General features: G+C 45.1%; 1 protein-coding gene across 3 annotated transcripts in view; it reads right to left on the bottom strand.

The window, feature by feature from the left end:
* PIWIL2 (piwi like RNA-mediated gene silencing 2) overlaps nt 1–12,437 on the bottom strand; it is a 52,048-nt gene that overhangs the window by 34,100 nt on the left and 5,511 nt on the right. For 2 of the 3 annotated variants that reach the window (XM_027774937.1, XM_027774938.1), the window contains exons 5-11: nt 10,270–10,380; nt 4,804–4,921; nt 4,001–4,125; nt 3,101–3,181; nt 2,277–2,390; nt 1,328–1,516; nt 678–762 (exon numbers count right to left, since the gene is read on the bottom strand). In XM_027774937.1, coding sequence (XP_027630738.1) covers nt 678–762; nt 1,328–1,516; nt 2,277–2,390; nt 3,101–3,181; nt 4,001–4,125; nt 4,804–4,921; nt 10,270–10,380 — 823 coding nt within the window. Of the gene's footprint in view, nt 1–677; nt 763–1,327; nt 1,517–2,276; nt 2,391–3,100; nt 3,182–4,000; nt 4,126–4,803; nt 4,922–10,269; nt 10,381–11,626; nt 11,824–12,437 lie in introns of those variants that run through there. The other variant, XM_006156457.2, reaches the window with a different exon arrangement.

Raw genomic sequence — 12,437 nt, 5'->3', positions numbered from 1 at the left:
TCTCTCTCTCTCTCTCTCTCTCTCTCTCTCTCTCTCTCTCCCCCTCTCTCTCCCTCTCCTGCTCTTCAACTCTAATGAGCGTACATGCTTTCTGGCTATTAAAAACAAAATAGTATTCAGTACCTATGTAGTTCCAGGTTCTGTGCTGTAAGTAGGAAATACATCAGTTAATAAAACAGAGAAATAATTCAGGAAGAAAGCTCTGCCAGAATTGATACTAGATTTTGTAAGAGTCAGATATTTTAAAAGGAAAAACCTACGGGAACCAGCAGTTAGCGTAATGGCTATGTCGCTGGACTCCCACGTAGTCGACCGCGGTTCGTGTCCCGGACCCGGTGGCTTAAAACTCACGCCGGGCGCGTGTGCGTGCCCAAGATCCCGAGAGGAGAATGGAGGAGAAGGGACTGCGGCGTGACCATCCCCCCTGGGGGGTGATTTCTCGCTTTCTGTCTCTATGTCTCTCTCTGTCTGTCTGGCGAGCGCACGCGCCCTACAGTGAAAATCTCTCAAAAAAAAAAAAGCAAACCTACCAGTGAGCCTAGACGTGGCATCACGGCTAGGGGAGACCCACAGAAGCCGCACAGCTTCCCGATCTCACTGACCACAGCCCATGGCTGCCCAGGCTAATGGGATGAAGGACTTGAGCTGGAAGTGAAAGCCTGACACCTCTCACTCACCATCCCATGGTTATTCTGTCTCTCACTGGGCCTGTGGATCAGTAGTGGCTGGTCCTCTTCCTTAACTGTGATCCCATAGTTCTTGCTAGAGCAGGGCAGAGGCAAGGAAATGTTTGAGAAGTACCATCACCACACTTACAGCCACACAGCCTGAGTCTCAGCCAGGATGGAGGGCTACAATTTGCCAAATACCTTTGTCAAGGAGCCATCAAAAACTGATCATATTTACCACTAGAAAAAGCAGGCTCAAGTTACACTGCTATTAAGTAGAAGAAAAATAAAACTAAAAGTCCAAGAGAGAATTGTTTAAAATTCCATCAGGCCAAAGGGCTTAGGCAACAAAAAGGTCAAATGATTAATAACTTGAATTTAATCTAACTTCAGACTTCCAACAAAATCAGCAATATATCTAAAGCCCTGAGATTAATTTATATAGTAACTCCCCAAGTACTGAAAGAAATGCATCTATGTAAGGATAGCAAATTCAGGCCAAATCCCACAAACGAGCCCATTCAATCTTAGGCTCCCTACCAACTCAATTATTTTAAGAGTGTCAAGCAGTAGGGGATATGGAACTCGACGTCCTCCTGGAGAACAGCAGACCACTCTCAGCCCCACCCTGAGGCCCAGACCCAGTCTTGTCCCTCTACCTGTAGTATTCCAAGAACGTGATCTCTTTCCCATCAGACATGGTGAAGCTATCTTTCGGGGTCTTAGTCCAATCCACATCATCAATACGATAGGTACGATTGTTGTAGCGAGTAATGACAATATTCCCAACCAGAAGCTTAGTACACTCGTCCTGGAAGTTTTCTTTGCTCTGCTGATACATGGCATGCCTTTGGAAAGAGACAGACTTCTGGGTCGTATTTATATACACAGAACAATACGAAAGCCACAGGGACTCAGGTCAGCCCCAGAACCTGACAGTTAAGGAACCCGAATGGCTAACTGGATGGCTGAAATACTGCAGGCGCATGTGCATGTGTGCCCCAGACCCCACAGGGTGGAGAGCTGGAGAGGAAAATACCGCAGTGTGACCATGTCCAACCTGGGCTGCAGGCGCATGTGCATGTGTGCCCCAGACCCCACAGGATGGAGAGCTGGAGAGGAAAAGACTGCAGTGTGACCATGTCCAACCTGGGCTGGTGCTGTCTCTAGTAAGCACACACACCTTTTGGCAAACAAACAAACAAACAAAAAACAAACAAAACAAAGTCTAATCTGCATTATCATTAGCTATTCTGAACCTTTCAGAAAATCATCAGCATGTTGGGACCAGCAGTTAGCGTAATGGCTATGTCGCTGGACTCCCACGTAGTCGAACGCGGTTCGAGCCCCAGACCCAGCGGCTTAAACTCACGCTGGGCACGTGTGCGTGCGTGCCCAGGATCCCGAGAGGAGAATGGAGGAGAAGGGATTGAGGCGTGGCCATCCCCCCTGGGGGGTGATTTCTCGCTTTCTATCTCTCTGTCTCTCTCTCTGTCTGGCGAGCGCACGCACCCTATAGCAAAAAAAAAACCTCTCCAAAAAAAAAAAAAAAAAAAGAGAGAAAAGAAAATCATCAGCATGTCAAAGTGATTTGACTATTTAACTCACATGACATCCAGCACAGAATCATTCCGAATGACCTTGTGGGAGACATCAGCTAGAAGAAAAAGACCCCCATCTGTCCTCCGGATGCTAGCTGCATAGCCTGGCCAGATCTGCAATCTGAAGAGAGGGGAGGACTTTACCCTGGGGTTCTAAAAGAAACACAGGGGCCGGCAGGTGGTGTGGTGGTTAAGGCTCTGGGTTCCCACATAACTGACCGCGGTCTGGGCCCCTGGATCTGGTGGCGTGCTTTCTCACTTTCCCTTTCTCTCTCCCTGGTCAAATTAAAAAATAGGAATAACAATGGAATTAAATAAATAATTTTTTTTAAAAAGAAATACAGGTACCACTACACCTACATTTGAAATACTTTCAGCTACTGGGGTCAGCAGGTAGTATGCTGGTTAAGGATGCTGGATTCCCACATGGCCAACCAGTTTGAGTCCCTGACCTGGCAGCCTGCTTTCTTACTGTCCCTCTCTCTCTCTTCCTCTCTCTCTTTCTCTCTACCTCTCTTTCTTTCTCTGTCTCGCTCTCACTCTGTCCCGCTTTGATCAAATTAAAAATAAAGTTAAATGATTCTTTTTTTTTAATGATTCTTTAAAAAAAAATAAAAAAGAAATATTTTCGGCTAAGACTGCCTTAACCTCATAACTGAGAAAGCCCCAGGGAAGAAGTTAAATTAAGTCAACATCACTGCACACTTCCTAAAAAAACTAAACATCTCAACTGATATTGTTGAGATTTCTGTGCTAAATACAAAAAAATGGGTGCAACAAAAATCTACTTTCCAGGACATTTAAAGTTGCTAAGAGGAAAAAGACACCAACCTGTGCTGCTGCAGTACCATAGCACTTGTAGGGTCATAAAAGTTCCGCCCCACAAGCTTCATATCTAAAAGCTTCATTACCCTGAAAGAAAGAAAAAGAATGGGTTTTCAAACAGAGCAAGCATAAAGTTAAGCTCCATTGCCCCCAGCTACACTTTCCTTTGGAAATGTAAAGAGTCAGAACTGTCCGTGCCCCTGCACAATGTAGCTTCTATGTTGAGGACAATCTTGCTGAAAGGGGAGTGACCAAGCAGCCCTGCTGGAGCATGTGCCCTGAGTCAGCCTCTCCTACTGGCTAGCTAACAAGACTCTGATGTGATTTCCCAGGTTTGATGGACGTACTTGTCTCCACTAACTAGAAGGAACACACAAGAACCCATTCTAAGCTTGTGATTATGTCTGGCAAGAGGGATTAAGTCTGTTTCTAGCAGTTCGGCTTACTAGAAATTAGGTTCTGGGGTTTCAGTAAATAAGAGGTAGTTTGGATATAACAGGGAATCTCAAGAAAAAAAAACAATTAGGAGCTATCTGTAATTCAAATCTTTAAGAGACTGGAAAAAATTCTTCCAACAAATATTTTTGTACACTATCTCTTTAAGTACCTCCTAACAGCACCATTAAATATATACTATGCATATCTGCTTTTAAAATTCTGTGATGAAGCTAAAGGAATACATTCTCCTATTCAGGTACCTCCAAACTTAATTTCCTATCCCAAAATCTGGCCTATGGGTAGAGCAATCATTTTTGGGTGAGTTACCTTCAACTATGGAAGTATCAATTATGCTTTAAAACCATGCATATCTACTCTATAGTATAATACCGTCCAAGAATCTTGAAGCGCATTACTGCAAACACAAGGCTGAAGTTAAAGGAAAATAAGATTGCTGCTGCTTCTCACCGTCGGAAAACAACATTGTAGAAGGGAATACACAAGTCTGAACAGGGCTCCAGGATCTTTGTCAACTGAACCTTAATGCTGATCTCGGCACCATCAGTTTTCCTCTGACTTTTTAACTCAAGAACCTAACAAATAGACACAGTGAGAAAACAAAACAGAACAGAGCTACCAAGTCTTTATCTCTGTGTTCTAGAGAACACAAATACCTCAAAATGTGTTTCTACTTCCCCCTCACTTTGCTGCCCACACTAGCAACATCGCAGTGTGACGACTGGGATTAAAGAAACTACGTGGGGCCAGCCCTGAGCACAACAGTTAAATGCTGCACGGAGGACGCTAGATCCCACATGGCTACCCAGGGTTTGAGTCCCACCCAGCCCCAGGCTGGACAAACATGCCAGGTAAAAGGATCTGTGCCCAGGATCCAGACAGGGTGAAGAAGTGGAGGAAAAAGGACTGCAGTGTGACTAGCTATGGGACAGGTGTTCTCTTCCTTTCTCTTTCTCCCTGGCATGTCCACCCACCCGCTAGCATTAAAAAAAAAATTGGCAAAAGAGACCCAATGAAGTTAGAATTCAAAATGTTAAGTCGCTATTGCTGAAGTCAAAGGCTCCAACTACTCCTGTGTGAGAGGGGACTTCTCGAAGCACTCAAAAGCCAAGTTCTCTGTCATGCTCTGAGAAAACGGCCTTCTAAGAAGAGGAAGGTCCAACGCAAGGTTGAGGAAGGGTATGCTCTCCCACCACTCAAAACACCAGTGCACTCTCGGTCTCATCCACTGTGCATTTTCCATTTGTTCTCACTTGCTGAAGCTTAACGGGCAGATAGAGAATGGACCCGTCGAAAGCAGTGACGTTTCCGGTGACAGCTTGATGGTCCTTCAACATGCCAAACCGCATGCTCTTGCACTCCACCTGGGGACTGGGAAACAATAAAGAGGATTTTACTTCAATTTGACTCAAACAGCCACCTTTACCACTGCGATGCAACAGGCATGCCAGAGGAGCAGTCATCTGTAACTGCTGCTCCATCTAGTGGTTATGCCAAACATGACAACCTGACAAAGATGGAGCTTGGAATCAAGGACACCTGCTTAAGGCAGAAACAAAAACACAGGTATTTAAAAAGGGGGAGAGAAAGTAACCCATAACGCCACCTATCAACTGCCTTAACACATCATGTATATATTCTAGACTCTGGATCAGGAAATTAGAAAACTTTTTATGGGGAACCAGCAGTTAGCGTAATGGCTATGTCGCTGGACTCCCACGTAGTCGACCGCGGTTCGCGTCCCGGACCCGGTGGCTTAAAACCCACGCCAGGCACGTGTGCGTGCGTGCCCAAGATCCCAAGAGGAGAATGGAGGAGAAGGGATTGCGGTGTGGCCATCCCCTCTGGGGGGTGATTTCTCGCTTTCTGTCTCTCTGTCTCTGTCTGTCTGGTGAGCACACGCGCCCTATAGTGAAAAACCTCTCAAAAAAAAAAAAAAAAGAAAGAAAAAAGAAAACTTTTTATGTAAAAAGAAGCCGACATTTAAATAAAATTAGTAAATATGGGCCAGCCAGTACCATGGCGGTTAAGGCGGCTAGATCCCACAAGGCTGTAGGCAGTGGCCCAAATCTGAGCAAACACTGTGGCCTTTAGACATATGCAGAAACACGCGGCCATGCGCGGTCACATGCAGAGCAAAGAATACCATGAACACGTGAATACACTGCCTCTGTGAGCAGAATGCGTGCTGAGGGAAGGCAGCTGTAAATTTGAAGATAAACACAGAAATAAACACACAAAGACATACAAGTAGAGAAAAGTAGGGATCAGGTGGTCCTGACTTCTCTGATGGAGGCGGCCGCAGCCCCGAACCATGCCTAGGTCTGTTCTTTTTTTAAAAAAATTATTTATTTATTTAATCCATTTGTTATTCTTAATTTTGACCAGAGACAGAAAAAGGGAAAGCCAGAAAGGAAGCTACCAGGTCCTGGACTCTGAAGCACTACACCACCTGCCAGCCTCTCCAGGTTAATTCTTTTAAAGAACAGAAAATGGGGTGGGAGGGGGTAGTAGAATGCAAAGCCAGTTGTTTTCAGATGTTAATCAGCTAAGATGCAAAGACACCTGGTGCCCTGCAGCTCTATTAAGTTTTCTCTTATCTTCCTAGGCCAATTCTGTCAGGCTTTGCAAGCCATAACTTTATCAACTCTGCAATCATAACATGAAAGCAGCCATAAATGACACGTACACAAATGGGCATTGCTATGTGCCAATAAACCTTACCCTATACACACACTGCCACAGGGGGGCCAGGTTTGACCTTCGGTCCACCCATAGTCAGTCGATCCCTGCTCTAGTCTTCAGAGACACACACTTTTATTAAAAAATGGAGGAGGACTGCGGTGTGGTCACATGGCCAAGGGACTGGCCACACTGCATTCCCTTCTCCATTCTCCTCCTGGGATACTGGGCACACATGCCCAGCATGAGTTCAAGCCACCAGATCCAAGACTTGAATCATAGTCAACTACATGGGAATTCAGCAACATAACCATTACGCCATCTGCTGGTCCCAACTATTATTCGTCTGGTGGTCCCAACTTTTTTTATTTTTCTTTAAAAAAAAAAAAAAAAAAAAAACATAGGGATCAGTAGTTGGCGAAATGGCTAGTCGCTGAACTCCCATGTAGTCGACCATGGTTCGAATCCCAGACTCGGTGTCTTTTTTTTTTTTTCTATAGGGTGCGTGCGCTCGCCAGACATATGGACTTCTATAGGGTGCGTGCGCTCGCCAGACATATAGACAGACAGAAAGCGAGAACTTACCCCCGAGGGGGGATGGCCACAATCCCTTCTCCTCCTTTTTCCTCTTGGGATCTTGGGCACGCACGCACATGCGCCCGGCGTGAGTTTAAGCCACCAGGTCCAGGACACGAACCCCAGTCGACTACATGGGAGTCCAGTGACATAGCCATTACACTAAATGCTGGTCCCTCGGACCCGATGTCTTAAACTCACGCTGGGCGTGTGTGCGTGCATGCCCAAGATCTCAAGAGGAGAATGGAGGAGACAGGATTGTGGTGGGTCATCCCCGGTGGGGGAGTGATTTCTCACTTTCCGTCTCTGTCCCTCTCTGACTTTTTGGCAAGCACACATGCACTATAGCAAAAACTTCTCCAAAAAAAAAATCCTATCGACACAGAGCTGTGTCCTAACGCAGTATTTAAGCTGGTCTCCCTCAGTCCTCTGTGTACCGTGAGGAAGCTACAGGATAACCAGCACATGCTGACTCATCTGCTCCGTTTCCCTACTATCTTTACCTTGTCACTGTGGCTTCACAGGTCCACACCTACAATCACGAAACCGCTGGCCCTGTGGGCATGGTCACCCCTTTCTGTTTTATCAACATCTGTCAGTTCACTTACAAAGAAAGGGTTCTCCCCGCTGTACCTTCCAGAACAGGCCTTTTTCCAGGGCTTCACTTTCACGCTCTTTTCTGGCTCCTCCCCTCACCTATCATCTGTGCTCAGCTTTGCTTTCCTACCTTGCAGGATCCATTAAAGCAACCTGCTGCCCTCTCTCCATTTCTCACTCGCCCTCTGGCAAACATTTTCAAAATCCATTTCGGGACCAGCAAATGGCATAATGGTTACATCGCAGTACTCTGACATGGTCCACCACGGTTCAAGTCCCAGACCTAGCAGCTTAAAACACACGGGGTGCATGTGCCCGCATGCCCAAAATCCCAAGAGGAGACTAGAGAAGGGACTATGATGTGGCCATCCCCCTAGGAGATGATTTCTCGCCTTTTTCGCTCTCTCCAATGAGCATACATTGCCCTACTGCAAAAACCTCTCTCAAAAAAAAAAGTTCAGACAGGAGAAGTAAGCTTTAGTTACTGCACAGCACTGTAACCACAGTAATGACATACTATGCATCTCAAAATTGCTAAAAGACGTATTAATTTTACACATTCTTGCCACAAAAAAGTGAGGCGATGAATATGTTAATTAGCTTGACTTACTCTTTCTACAATGTATCAAAATGTCATTGTACCCCACCTGTATACACTATTTACTTGTCAATTTAACAATTCTGACTTCTATCTTTTCATTTTCTCCAGATACTTCATAACATTCGTTTTACAATTCCAGCTAACAGCTTCAAGTTAATCATTCCCCTAAGATCTCAAAAGAGAACACAAATAAGAATTCTTAACTTTAAAAGAATGTGATAAATCCTAAAGTTAATGATACAGAATTAAAGTTATTTTCTCTGCTTTTCTCACCCTATACTATCGGTATAATGGCTCACGTAGGGGACAAGTCAAGTTTCAGGGGTTGATCTTACAGCATTGGGGTGGGAAGAGATTTAAGAAAGGGCTTGGGGCCAGCAGGTTGGCATAGTGGATAAGGGTGCTGGTCTCCCCCTCCCACATGGCCGACTGCAGTTTGGGTCCTGGACTGGGGGCTCTCTCTCTCTCTCTCTCTCTGTCCCTTTCTGGTCAAATTAAAATAAATTTAAATAAAGTAACTGTTAAAAAAAAGAAAAAGAAAAGGGTTACAAGGGCCACCAGATGGCATGCTTGTTGATGTGCTGGATCCCACATGGCCTGGACCTGGTGGTCTAAACACATGTTGGGCACATGTGCATGCCCACCCATCCCAAAAGAACAGAAGAAAAAGGACTGTGGCATGGCCCTCTCCCCAGCGGCTGACTCCTCACTTTCTCTTTTCTGTCTCTGACTCTCCAGCAGGTGCATACACCCTATGGCAAAACAAACAAACAAAATCTAAGAAAATTAAAAAATAGGAAAAGAAAGAGCTTGGGGCCAGCAGGTGGTGTAGCAGTTACATCACTGGACTCCCACACGGCTGACCGTGGCTCAAGTTCTGGACACAGTGGCTCGAATGTCACAACGGACACAGGTGTGTGCGTGACCAAGATCCAGAGAAGAGAATGGAGGAGAAGAGATTGCAGAATTGGCCTTCCCTCCTGGGGGGTGATTTTACTCTTCTTCTGTCTCCATCTCTCTCTCTCTCCCCACAAGCTGGTGTGCCCTAACAAAAATCTATTAAAAAAAAAAGAAGACTTATGAAAATATTTAGAAGGTGATGAAAAGGGCCTATGCAACTAAAACGCCCTGAATTTAAGTTGATTAATTTCACATTAAATGCATTTCTTGTCTCATGTATAAATCTACACTTATTAAAATCTGAATTGGTGGGGCTGGCAGATAGCGTGGTAGTTAGAGGCACTGGACTCCCACATGGTCAACTGTGGTTCGAGTCCTTGACCTGGCAGCTTGCTTTCTCACTCTCTCTCTCTCTCGCCCTGTCCCTCTCTGGTCAAATTAAAATAAATAAATAATATATATATTTTTAAAAATATGAATTGGTAATATAAATACACACAAAAAAAAACCGAAAATAAATAAAATTAAGTAAATAATCCTTTTTTAAAAACCTTCCTGTGGGACGTGCGTGTGTGCCCAAGATCCCGAGAAGAGAATGAAGGAGAAGGGACTGCGGCGTGGCCATTCCCCCTGCGGGGTGATTTCTCGCTTTCTGTCTCTCTGTCTCTCTGGCGAGCGCATGCACCCCACAGCAAAACAAAACAAACAAACAAACAAAACTTCCTGTAAGGATCTGAGTTCATGCATTATTATTAATTATTATTATTATTATTATTATTATTATTATTATTTGGAGAGATTTTTACTATAGGGCAAGTGTGCTCACAAGAGAGACAGAGAGATAGAAAGCAAGAAATCACCCCCCGGGAAGATAGCCATGACACAATCCCTTTTCCTCCATTCTCCTCTTGGGATGTTGGGCACGCATGCACACGCGCCCGGCGTGAGTTTAAGCCACCGGGTCCGGGACTCAAACCACGGTCAACTACGTGGAAGTCCAGCGACACAGCCATTCCACCAACTGCTGGTCATGGGTTCATGCACTATTATGTGGGGAAGTTCATCAAGAATGACACAGAACAACATTCAGTCATTCCAGGGAAACTGCTTCATACTATCCTCTAAACAGTGACCAGTAGAGGGAACCAGCAGGTGGTGTGGTGGTTAAGGTGCTGGACATTCCCACATGGCTGACCAGAGTTCAAGTCCTGAATCTGGTGGCTTGCTTTCTCACTGCTTCTCTCTCTCCCCCTCTGTCTCTCTCTGGTCAAATTAAAAAATAAATGAATAAATAAAATTAAATAAATAATTATTTAAAAAAAAAAAAACAGTGACCAGTGCAAAGAAAACAAGCCATGAATACCTGAAGGTCACATGATACTGATAAACCGCTTCATTATGACACTGTATTTTGATGAGGTTCAGTCCCAAAGACTGAGGTGTTCCTTTTGATCCTTGCTTCATTAAAAGCTCTCTGGAAAATATAAAACAAAAGTATCCACATATTCCAAAAACAAAAAAATCAACCAACCCATACCAACACCAACAACAAAAAAGACTGGGTGAAGTAATATTTTTTTCATACTTTGCTTGCAGATACATAAACCAAAAACACAAATGTACAAAAGCAAGCTCTGAAGGCTAGAAGACAAAATCTGAGCAATGTCTAATTAGGTAAAGCGAGGTTACTCCGTCTGTTTTACGATTATCATTTATATAAACTAGGCCAGCAAATTAAAACCCACAAGAATTAGTTCTCCAGGGCCCAGCAGGTGGCATGGTGGCTGAGGTGCTGGACTCCCACATGTCTGACCACAGTTTGAGACCCAGACCTGGTGGCTTGCTTTCTCACTTTCCTTCTCTCTCTCTTATAACTGCACATGCCCTATAGCAAATTAAAATAATAATGATAAGTAAAATTAAATAAGTAATTATTAAGGGACCAGCAGTTAGCGTAATGGCTATGTCACTGGACTCCCACATAGTCGACCGCGGTTCGTGTCCCGGACCCGGTGGCTTAAACTCACGCTGGGCGCGTGTGCATGCGTGCCCAAGATCCCGAGAGGAGAATGGAGAAGGGATTGAGGCGTGGCCATCCCCCCTAGGGGGTGATTTCTCGCTTTCTGTCTGTCTGTCTGTCTGGCGAGCACACATGCCCTATAGCAAAAAAAAAAAAAATCCTCTCCAAAAAAAAACAAGTAATTATTTAAAAATAAAAAAAAAAAAAAAAGAATTTGTTCTCTAGAGAAAGATGAGATGCCAGAACGTTTTTCTTAAGATAGCCCCTCATCCTCAATATAACAAAGAACTGTCTGCTTGAATTGGTAAGGAAATGAAAAGCCAGGAGGCCACTCTCTGGTACATACCACATAGTAGGACTTCAAAAAGCTCATGGAAAAATGGAATTATCTTAGCACAAAAAGATGTTAAACTATGCATGATGCTTTCATAATATGTATTTTCCATTAATCTTCTGATGACCCCCTTGGACAATCAGTTAAATCCATTTCACTCCATCAGGAATTGTTCCACTTTTTTGTCAACCTCCCCACTGGCCAAACAAACAAACAAACAAAAAGACACTGCATACCTCTCACCCAGGAGGATTCAGACGTGACAGAAACAATGCTTACCAAACTACAGGCCAGCCAAAGTGCAGCCTCCTCAGGCAGGTCCTGCTCAACCATTACTGAGAGGAGAAGGCTGTGCTGCTGACTTACTTTTTCTGGTGCTCTGCCGTCAGGACCAGAGGGCAACCCGCAGTGTGCAGTGAGGACTGGGACAGAGGAGGGGGTGAGGACAGCCGTGGGGGATCTTGGGAAGTCAGGCTGAGCCCACTGGGGGGCTTGTCCACTCCTCCCATACCAGCTGCTCTTCCCAATGGTAATACGGAGACATCCGAACTCCCTCTTCCAAGCATCCTAACATGTCAAAGAGAGAGGAAAATCAGGACTTCCCTTTTTTCTATGTTTGTTTGTTTACTCCATGAGTGAGAGAGACAGCAGCCCAGACAAGGTCTTCAGGCCATGCTCCACCCTCAGCTTCAGCCAGCCCGGACCCTGGGCACACACGTGCCCAGATTACTCAGGGCAGTCTCCGGAAGCAAATACGAGTCAGCTGTGCAGTCAGGCTCTGCTGCTGTGCCACTGCTCAGCCCCATTAAGAAAGTCAGAGCTTTCTTAATTCTGCTTCCATCTACGCCCCATCTGGATCACTCCAAGTCTACATGCGCTTTGCGGAGGAGTCAGCGGTAGGCACCGAAGCACAGCTTTGAGATCTCTCGAACTCCAACGTGCCTGCACGACTCAGGCACCAACTACTGTGAGTACTGACTCTCAAAGCCAAACTGACTCTCAAAGCCAAACTCCATGGCAGAACTGAGGGGAAATTTGACTCATCCAGATTAAAGAACCACTATGATCAAAGGGGCAGAGGAAAGTTTTGGACTGCCAGTAGAGAGGTACTTTTTACACTTTTCAAATGACTGGCTGGGTGCGCAGACCGCTGGCACATCTTTGAGAGACCTCATAT

This window comes from Tupaia chinensis, unplaced genomic scaffold, assembly GCF_000334495.1.
Source record: "Tupaia chinensis unplaced genomic scaffold, TupChi_1.0 Scaffold000494_1, whole genome shotgun sequence".
Classification (NCBI taxonomy): domain Eukaryota; kingdom Metazoa; phylum Chordata; class Mammalia; order Scandentia; family Tupaiidae; genus Tupaia; species Tupaia belangeri.
This window is presented reverse-complemented; position numbering and strand designations above follow the sequence as displayed.